This window comes from Cavia porcellus, unplaced genomic scaffold, assembly GCF_034190915.1.
Source record: "Cavia porcellus strain 051 isolate PalLab524CR breed Dunkin Hartley unplaced genomic scaffold, mCavPor4.1 scaffold_49, whole genome shotgun sequence".
NCBI lineage: Eukaryota > Metazoa > Chordata > Mammalia > Rodentia > Caviidae > Cavia > Cavia porcellus.
In genome coordinates this window covers 532,869-543,286 of record NW_026947532.1, presented here as the reverse complement: position 1 = coordinate 543,286, position 10,418 = coordinate 532,869, and the positions used below count along the sequence as shown (strand labels likewise).

The 10,418-nt window shown below is 59.2% G+C and overlaps 1 protein-coding gene across 1 annotated transcript; it reads right to left on the bottom strand.

Moving 5' to 3' along the window:
• Nucleotides 1–5,759: 5,759 nt before the first annotated feature.
• On the bottom strand, nucleotides 5,760–10,129 carry LOC100721257 (major urinary protein 18). Its single transcript, XM_063244089.1, has 7 exons — nucleotides 10,028–10,129; nucleotides 9,484–9,671; nucleotides 9,247–9,323; nucleotides 7,086–7,187; nucleotides 6,845–6,946; nucleotides 6,701–6,714; nucleotides 5,760–5,843 (listed from the first exon to the last, which is right to left on the bottom strand). Exons 1-6 carry the CDS (start codon nucleotides 10,127–10,129, stop codon nucleotides 6,701–6,703), a joined length of 585 nt encoding a protein of 194 aa, XP_063100159.1. The 3' UTR covers nucleotides 5,760–5,843.
• Nucleotides 10,130–10,418: the final 289 nt, after the last annotated feature.

Here is a 10,418-nt window from a genome sequence, read left to right as displayed (position 1 = left end):
TCGGCCAGAATGGAGCCAGGCAGAACCGTGTCCCCGGCTGCCTGTGGTCTCTGGGGGTCAGGCTGTCCATGGAACCGAGCTCCCCACTTGGAGGTGTAACCTGATGGGGCCAGGGCCCCATGTTGGCTGCCAACTCCAGGGCAGGCTTTGGGGCCTGCAGAGTTGTGGGCGGTCCTGGGAGGCAGTGTGGCTGAACAGAGTCCCCCAGCTCCAAAGATGTGAACAAAGCTCTAGCTGCAGCCTCAATCCAGTGTGCAAGACCACGACGCAGACCCACTCAGAGTGCACCTATGAGGACAGAGAAAAGACTGTGGCGGGGCACGGAGGGATGCCTCAGCTGAGCCAGCCCCATGACTGTGATCTCAGACTGCCGCCTCCAGGGCACAAGAGACTGGGGGGCAGTAGCCGATACTGCCCAGCCTGGGCCCTCTGTCCAAGCCCTGGTGACCAGCCCTATATGTACTCCGTGCTCTGTATGTAAGGGACCAGCGAGTCACAGACCAGCACGGGAACACTTAACACAGAGTGCCCAGCGCCCATGTCAGAAATGGGAACCAGAAGGAGACACCAGGCTTGGTTTCTGGGTCGGGCCTGAGGCCGACACCTGAGTGTCCTCCGTGACGTCACCTCACCATAGTCCAGGAGTCTCCACCTCCCCTGTTGCTGTCCCTAAGACAAGGAAGATGACATTTCTGGTGACACTATCCTTGCATCTGGCAGTCTTTCTCCATTAAAATCCGCCTGCATGGATTTCAGGACAGAGGAACTAGGGCCAGACTTGATGGTGACACCTGCAATCCCAGCATGTAGCAAGCCGAGACGTCACCATAGTGAGGGTCACCATGAATCTGAGGCCAGCCTGGGCTACATCATAAGACCATGTTGAGAGAGAGAGAGACAGAGTGGGGGAAGTTACCCGTAACCCTCAGACTTACAATTATTACTCAGCTGGGTTAGGAAAGGAGATTGCACTAAACAAGATATTTTCCCTGACCAATTTATGGATAAGGGTAATTTATTGAACATATTTCTAAAATTTGCCTTTAGAAATATCATGGACAATATTAAATCACTCTGAATTCCTTGATTTATCTGCAAAATAACAGGTGAGCTTTTTTTTTTAAGATGATCTAGAGGGGGCTGGGGATCTAGCTCAGGGGCATAAGCACCTGCCTTGCAAGCAGGAAGTCGTGAGTTCGATCCCTGGTACGGGTAAAAAGGAAAAAGACAAAAAAAAAAAAAAAAAAAAAAAAAAAAAAAAAAGATGATCTAGAGATGCAGTTCAGCCTGATCTTGAACTCACTATGTAGCCGAGGCTGGCCTTGAACTTGCAGTGGTCTTCCTGCCTCAGCCTCCTGAATGCCAGGATCCCACCACATTGAGGATGGCAAGTAAATTTGTCAGCGTCTAGAGCTGCTCGTCCTAGAGGAAGCTCACTTAAGGACGCAGGAAAATGGGGTCGATGCAGCCTCCTGCTCCATCCTCGCTCCTAGCAGGCGTTTCTGACAGTGTGCATTAATGGGTCTTAAAAACATTTAACTTTTAGTCAAGCATGATGGCACAGGGCTATAATCCTACGCTCTGGGAGGCTGAGGCAGGAGGATTACATTTGTGGCCAGCCAGGGCAACTTAGCTCTAAGTGAAACCCTGGCTCAAAAATAAAAATAGCAGAGGATATAGCTCAATATAGCCCAGTGTGAAGGCCTTGGGCTCAACCCCCCTCTCTGAGGCCTCTGGATGGAAGTCTCGCATGTCTGACCCCATTTTCCTGGGCCTGGTTGCCTGGAGCAGGCCAGAGTGGAGCTCCTGTCTGCAGAACCAGTGGGAGCGGTTCTGGGGCGCTGGAGTGGAACGCTCCACCTAGGCCTGAGGGTCTGGGCCGGCTCACAGATGTGGGACCAGTAGCCCCGTGCTCCTCCTCACATCTCCCGGGTTCTTCCGGCCGTGGGCAGCTGGAGGCATTGCGGTTCCTTGGGTGGTGTGGGCTGGTGGGACCCAGTGGCCCAGACCGGAAGGGGGGCTCCAAGCAGAAGGGCTTCTGGACCAGGTGAAAGAAAGGAGCTGAGGGTATTGCACAGGGTGGGCCCAGCAGGAAGCCAGTGAGCAGCTGCACCCCAGCTTGTGGGGGGGGCACCAGGCTGTGGGGACAGAGGAGGGCCATCTTCCATCTGTGACCCCAAGCATCACGGCACACACTGTGTCCCCAGGCACCCTCGTGCCCCTGTGGCGGCCGAGTCCGGATGGCCCACGCCTGGTACTCTGGCGGAAGCCCAGCCCTGCATCTCTGATGGCTGTCCTGGCTTTCAAGCACACAGCTGGGCCCTGAGCCCCGGTCCAGCTCCAGCCCCACTGGCTTTGTGTCTCCTACTTTCACGTCCCTGCCTCTGCTGGCTCGCCCAGACCCGCTCCAGGCTGGAGAAGGTGCCTGTTCTGTGGGTATTCGGGCACCCAGAGCAGGTATGACTGTGTGATATGTTGATTGACTAATTGACACACAGGGAGCTGGCACAGGGCCGGGGCCAGCTGGACACTGGGCTTGAGAGGCCTGAGAGCTGGATGCTCCCTGCTCCTCCTGCTCCTGCTATGCAGCTCTGCCTTGCTCCTGGAGGTGTCTGAGCCCCTCAGACTGTCTTTGGGTCTGGAGAGATCTGCTGGTCTTCACTTGTTACTGTCTTCCTTGTTACCATCCCCGGCTGTGTGCAGGTAGAAGAGCTTGCGCTCCCAGAAACGGCAGTCACACGGGATTCCGGGAAGGCTCCTCGCTGGAAAGGGGGGCCTGGCCAAGGTGAAGGCTCTGAGCCCGCTTCCCTGTGGGACCTTGTGGTGGGCTTGAGCCGCAGCACTGGTGCCCACACTGTGTCTCAGGTGGGTGCCTCCTGCCCTGCCGCCTCCCGGGCTGAGGCCTCCCCCCACCAGACCCTGCCCTCGACCCCTCCTTGGCACACTGACACTGCCCCCCAACAGTCACCCCCTTTCCCAGGGCCCGGCCCTCTGCAGTGTTGCCACAGCCTCCAAGACTAGGGTGTGGCTGCATCTCTGGCCTTCAGGATGCCTTTCCCTTCCCTTCCCCACACACCAGGTCTCCTCCAACACCCCAGGACTCAATGTCCTGCTCCCTGACCAGGACAGAGACCTCCCAGCTGATTGATACCCACAGCCCTGCCTCCCCCAGGCAGCACCCATAGCCTGGTGACCTCGGTGTCCTCAAATCAACGGTGAAGGATGAGGCTGGTGTGGTTCATGGGACAGAGCAGATGTGCATGAGGCCCCCTCAACTGGGGAGACCCAGCCAGTGGCACTGGGACCTCTACCCTGTCCCTGCACGCCATAGGCAGCACCTCCTGAATCCCAGCCGACCCAGATCCCAGAGGGCATTTATAGGAGCCCTGGTGCCGGCCCTGGAGCCCAGTGGGTGGGTGGTGACATTTGTTCCTTCGCACCCACTCTCTTCCCTGAAGACAGGGGCGCTCACACCCAGCACCCTCCCCTGTCCCTGGAGCCCACACAGGGCGTAGACTCCTTGCAGTTCTGCTGGGGTTGCTGAGGGCATCTGGGCTCACAACCCAGCATCCAGCTTGGGGGCACCAGAGCCTGTCAGCTAGGTGGGAGACAGGTGTTGGGGAAATGGTACCCCAGCTCTGAGCTCCAGATCCTGCACTCAGGGCCTGTCCTGGTATCCCCAAGTCCCAGCTCGGAGCACAAATTCCCACCCACACCCCCAGCCACAAATGATCTTTGGGTTGCTGGTGGGGCAACTGCCAGTCCCAGCCCTCAGCCTGTGTCACACTGAACATCCGCAGCACCTGGCTGCCCACACCCCCAAGTGGTACACAGGAGTGGGGAGTGCCCAGGCCAGGCTCAAGGTCAGGTCCCAGGTGTGGGGAGGCTGGTATGGAAAGTGCCCCCCTCATCCCCCTTACTTCTTCCCAAAAAGAGGGGGCCATGCAGGGTGGCGGCGGGCAGAGCTACCAGGCTAAGCAGGCCATGTGTAAGCACTAGAGACCACACATTTGAAACTCCAGACTCAGTGTCCCCCAGACAGCACAGCCTGTGTGCAGTGGGGACGGCGCAGCTGGCCATAGTCTGTCCCACAGGCTGTCTGTCCTGCCATCCCCTTATCTTCAGGGATCAGCCACACTCAGGTGCTAATGCTGACCACGGTGCTGTCCCTGGGGTCCTGAGGCTGTTGGGACCACATTCACTTCCAGAACAGCACCAAATCCACGTCACTGGTGTCCTGGGCCTATGTGGGGTAGAGGGACAGCTGGGGGGGGCCTCCAGAGAGACCAAGCTCGTGTAGCCAGTGGCCAGCTGGACAGTGAACCTATGTCCCTCCACCTACGGGTGTGGGCACAGGAGGCTGAGGCTGGCTGGGCCCCACCTCTGCTGTTCCCAGGCCAGGCGTGGGCTCTGAGCTGGGCCTGCAGGCTGCGTCTCTCTGCAGCTGGGTGGACTCCATGGGTTCCGGGTGGGCACAAACTTGGCTCCCTGCCTTCCTGGACAAACGCCCTCCTTGCTGCCTCCCTTCCCTGATGTACCATCTTTCAGCCCCGCCCAGTCTGGAGTTCTGCCCCCTGCAAGTCCGAGGAGGGCAGACAGAACAGCCACCAAGTCCCACACACCGTCCCCAACCCTCGCCCTACACCTGACTGTGGTTGCCAGAACCCCAAGGCCAGGCAGACGGGACGGACAAGGAGGAGACTATTTGTGATCACCCCAAGGGCGAGGAGGATGGAGATCTTGGATGCGCCCTGTGACACCAACCCCTGCCACTGCTGGAACCCCTCACCCCGTGGCGAGGGGGACCTGACCCGTGACACCCACCTGCCATGCATTGAAACTGGGATGCCCCGGCCCCTTGTACAGAGTCTGCTGGGCCCCAGCCAGGCCCGGACAGAGAGTCAGCAGCAGCAAGACAGCCCCCCCCCACCCCGCTCCAGCATCGTGGCGTCGGGACAAGCGGGAGCAGCCGCCAGCCAGCCAGCTGGCTCCTCTTCTCTGCCACCGTTCCAGAGCAGCTGCCTGGCTGATGCCCTGACCAGCGGGTCCTTCCTGGGGCAGAGGCGACCTCCTGCGGCTACCCATGCCTGTGTCCATGCAGCCTGCAGACGCAACCTGGCTGGCCGGTCAGTGCAGGAGTGGATAAGGCCAGGAGGACTCAGATGGGAGGACGCAGGCACAGTGACTCCTTCCTGGCCTCTGCGATCTCTCTGGGTCCTCCCTGCCCTTGCACCCACATAGCTTGGCCCCTGAGGTGCAGACCTTAGGAACAGTGCAGTTGGCCCTGGGCCAACATGTTTGTGTCCCCGCTTGGTGCAAACCTTCCTGCCTCCTGACCCCCCACAGTCCCACAGTGCATCCCCATGTGTCCTGGCCTTGAGGTCAGGTGCAGAACTTGGTCTGCCAGGGCAGTGTCTTCCTCTGAAGCCCGCCTCTGCATCTCCTCTGGCCTCCGGGCTTCACCTCCTTCCTTCTGGCAGGCTCTGGCCAAGAGCCTGACACCCTGAGTGCTGCCCCACTGGTGCCCACGTGGCACCAGCAGGCAGAGACATGGAGGGGCCAGCAGGACAGGCGGGGGCTGGGGCCCTGCACTCCCTGCACCCCTCCACAGCCCAGCTGTGCCTGGTTCCTGGCTTTCTGGGTCTCCCCTGTAACCCAGCCTGCACTGCTTTGAGAGCTGGGGACACAAGGCTCTGCCACCCCTGTCCAGCAGCCCCACCAGCTCCTGGATGCAGACTGGAGGCCGAGAGCCACGAGCAGATGCAGAATCTGTTTATTGCTGGTAGGGGTCGGGGTTCAGGAAGTGAAGGCTGCTGGCTCCAGTCACAGCTGCTCTCAAGGACCTGGGGAGCACATGCTCTGCTGCACCTCCAGCCCTGCGGGACCCCTCCCACACCCTGCCCCCCACTGTCCCGCTGTCCCCGTCCCAGGATCCCTGTGTATCCCTTGGTTGACCCACTGGACGCCCGCGCCTTCCGATCTCTTCACCCAGCATGCATCCTCTCCCCCAGGGCCAAGGCCTCGAGGTCACAGACCCCAGCCTCCTGTGGCTTCTGGCCGTGACTTTAGGGCCTCTGAGGGACTGTGTGTCCCCACGGCCCCAGGCTGCTGAGGAGGACGGGGTGAAAGGCCTCAACCCCACTGCCCTGGAGGAGTGGGGTTGGGGCACTCCCGAAGCCAGGTAATGGGGGAGGACTGGGGTGGCCTGCAGTGGTACAGGGTAGACAGGGTGGCCAGTAAAGGGGTCTGCATGGAAGAAGGGGCAGGGAAATTGGGGAGCAGGAAATGGGGAGCAAACCAAGGGTGAGACTGGTCAACTGGGGAGTGGCTCAAAGGACTGTGTGCGCACAGGAGTGTGTATATGTGTGCCTGAGAGTATGTACACCTGTGTGCGATGTGTGTACACATGCGGCTGCTATGCACAGTCGGTGTGTGTGCACGAGGGGCATCCAGGATGGGGGACTGCAGATTGGGGAGCCCTGAGGCCATGCTCTATTCTGTGCCCCTTCATGCCTCCTCTGAGCCCTGAGGTCGCCCTGGGTCCCAGGAGGCTGGGACCCCCAACATAGCTTGTCCACCTAGTCCCCTGGACAGAGATGCAGGCTGGCCCTGAACTCCTGGCCATGCAGCAGGGTGAGCTCGCCGGCATCCCCGAAAGCTCTCACCAGAAGAGCAGAGCTGAACCGCAGGATCCACTCACCTAGGGACATCGTGCTGAGGGTAGAAAAAGAAGGGAGATCAGGGGACCTCCTCACCGCCAAGGCCTGGCCCCTCGTGACTCCCTCCTCCAAGCCTGACCTCCCCGGGAGGCCCTGTGTGAGGTGCAGGATGGAGGGACACTCACCCTGCACAGTCAGGTCCTCCACGGCGTCTGGCCCGATGCCGCGTCTGGACAGGTACTTCCTGAAGGCCTCCCGCCCAGGCGGGGAGAGCGAGGGAGGCCGAGCTGCAGCCCGGGGCCCCATGGTTAGAGGCCACCCACTCGGTGCCCAGCAAACCTCACCACCCTCCACTGCCCCCTCCCCCAGTATGAGGGCCCAGACAAGGTCTCCCGCCTCCCACTGACCACCCATGTAGTCACCCACCCAGCAGCTCGACCACCACGAGGCCGAGGTCGATGTTCTCGTAGTCCATGATCACATAGTCTTCTCCCACGGCCACAAAAGTCAAGACGTTCTTGCCTTTATCTACATGGGGAAGCAGGAGCCATGAGGGCCCAAGGCCTGTCAGGGTCCTGCACCAGCCACCCTGTGCCCCGCACCTGCCCAGCCCCGGGAGCCCTGACCCTCTTCCCCCAGGCTCAGCCAAGCTTCTGCCCCGCAGATGCAGGCCACTGTGCCAAGAGTTCTCTCCAGCCGACTCTGTCTTCTCTCTCTCTCTTTTTTTTTTTGAGAAGCGTTAAGTATTCCTTACTTGGCATTATACACACACCTCATTAAAATCCCTTTCACTAAATAAAAGGCAGCAGTTTAACCATAGGGGATTCTAATTAAATTGGCATCGTCAAGAACAAAAATAGGAGCTTTGCTTCTGTGTCTTCAGCCATGGCCTTTAACAGGTTAATAAACGCAATCCAAACAGGTGGCTCTGGGGCAGTGAAGGATTTCCCTGCAGCTATAGCCTGCGCATGCAGCCTTTTCAGGTCTTCCTGGGACAGTCCCCTCACTGGGAGAAGCCGGACACTGCTAATGGAGTTGGTCCATACTCTTAGAGAAAGCAAGGACAGCGCTGACCAAGCTGGAATCACTAATGAAACTTGAAAACAGAAATCACATCCAACTACAAGCCAATTCACCCACTCATGACCTGAGCTCTGGCTGTGAGAGCTGTTCAGTTACGTGTGAACATTAAAAAGCCATGAGAGGGGCTGGGGATTTAGCTCAGCGGCATAAGCGCCTGCCTTGCAAGCAGGCAGTCGTGAGTTCGATCCCTGGTACCGATAAAAAAAAAAACGAAAAAAAAAAAAAAAAGCCATGAGACAGGCCCAGGCGTTTAGCTCAGTGGGTAAGTGCCAGCCTGGCAAGTGCAAGGTCATGAGTTTGATCCCCAGTGCCAAAAAACAAAAATAGCAACAAGAAAAGCCATGAGATAGCCAGGCATGAGGGCACATGCCTAGAATCTCAGCATTGATTCTGAGGCGGAAGGAAAGCTTGGGGCCAGTCACGGCTGCACGGTGAGTTCAAAGCCGGCCTGCACTACAGAGTGAGACCCTGTCTCAAAAAAAAAAAAAAGGTACACTGTTCACTGTTTTGTAGTAAGTGAAGAAGGGACTGTCACTCCTCAGCAGCGTTTCATAGGGCAATTATTAGTCTGCCTTTCTCCTTCCTCTTAGGGCCAGGCGATGGTCACTCTGTTCCAGAAATGCACTTTCTGAGATTCGCCAAGTACATCACCACGTGTCCTCTCCTGGTCGTGCCTTTGTTCTCACTGGCTTCTGTGCAAGAGGGCACAGCAGCCAGCCCCATCCTCCAGCCAAGAATACCGTGGTGACATGGCCCCATCCTGTGCCTCTCTGCCTTTCCAGGTGGCACTAGGCACTGGGCACAGGGTGCTGCCGGGCACAAAACCTGCCTGCCTGCCCCGGCGTCACCCATTTTCAAATTGCTGTTTGGTTCCAGCTCAGAAAACAGACTTCCTGCTCCCTGGCCCTATCTCACCTCTGTGTGTCTCTCTTCATCTCTCCATCTCTGTGTCCCTGCCTCTGGGGATAGTAGGTGCCTGGAGGAGGAGGTGTGAGGCCCGAGCTGCTCCCCAGTCCTGGCCCACCGTCCACGTCTCACTGGCTGCCCAGCAGCCCCCTCTGCAGCCCCATCCCCCCAACCTGAACATGTGAGGCGTGGCATCCCTGTCCCCTCAGCTCCCATCCACTCCAGCCTCCCTGTCACAAGCCTTCCTGAGACCACTGTCCTGGAGGTACAGCCCACCCAGAGCCAGGCCGGGTGGGAGGCCCTGAGCCCTGCTCCTCCCTCTGGTCTCCCCCCAGCCCTGACCATTTTTTTGGACAGGAGAAGGGGCTCCCATGGTTTACATGGTTTACAGGGAAATTGGGGACCCAGTTGTGGGCTGCTGCTCTAAGATTCTGAAGTACTGAGGGTGTGGCTGAAGGTCTTGGGGTCACCTCTCCATTCTGTACCCCCTTTCCACTGTGGCTTCCAGAGAAACCCTCTCTCCCCATTGCACTGCACCAGCAACCAGCTGCACCAGCCTGGCTCCCATGGGTAGGAAATGGGTTCTCCACTCACTCACACTCAAAGGTGTAGCGGCCGGGGGTGTCAGTCTCCTCCCCGATGAAGAAGTCCTCCACGCACTTCCCGTCGTTGTTCCTAAAGGGAAGCCAGCTTTTCCAGATGTCGCCTTGAACCTTCACCCTGCTGGAGCTGCAGGTGCTGCCCCACCCATCAGGTGGGCAGCCAGGACCCCAGCTGAGCAGGGAGCAGATGGGTCCCCGGGAAAGGCTAGGATACAGCCAGATCAGGCCCTCACTTTTGGAAATAGGTGACGTGTAGGTTCCTATTCGCCAGGTTTCTGATGCTGGTCAAGAAGCACCGGTAGGCCCCACCTTCCTCAATCGTGGACCGGTCAGTAGCACCCAGCTCGAGAGTGTGCCAGGGTCCCTCCACCTGCAGCACAGGTGCTACCTGAAGGCTGGGTCCCACAGGTGGGCCCAGAGCCTGGGCCACAGCAGGAGGGCATCTGTGCTCCGCAGGTGTGTGGGGTGTAGATTCCCCAACTCTGATTGTGCTGGGCGGGACTTTGGGGATGCTGACTCTGCTCCCACCCAACCACGCTGCTCAACTGGCGCCTGCTGGCCATGGACAACAGCCACACCCAGCCCCCACCAGCAAGTGGTGTCCTCACAGGTGCAGAAGCCTCGGGGTCAACCGGCAGGGGACACCTGGTGAGGAGGCCTGGGCAAGGCAGTGGTGCCCAGGGAGCTGGGGGTACACAGGGCATCGAGGGCAGGCCCCAGAAAAGCGACGGGAAACATGGGGTGCCCTCTGGGCTGCCCCTGAGGGCAGGCACACACTTTCTCAGACTGGAAGTCTGGCTGCACGGGTGCCTCGCCGGAATCCCCCTGGGCGCAGGCCAGGCCCAGTCCAAGGCTCAGCAGCAGCAGCAACAGCTTCATCCTGACGTGCCGTCGGGTCAGCAGTGCGTAAGCAGGCAGGGCCCTGCACGGCTGTGTATATACCCAGCAAGCCTCACCACCCGGATCCGCATGTTTAGATAACCAGGACACGGGGCGGGCCGCTGGCACCCCTGGGGCGACAAGTATTTCTGCTGGAAAGGTCAGGATGAGTTAGCTCTTGGATGAGAGCGCTCCATGCTGGCCCTGGAGCACCCAGACCCTGCTTAGTGGGGTGGTGGTGCCATGACAGTCAGCGGCAGGGTTGCGTGCATGCCCTGGCCCTCCAGCA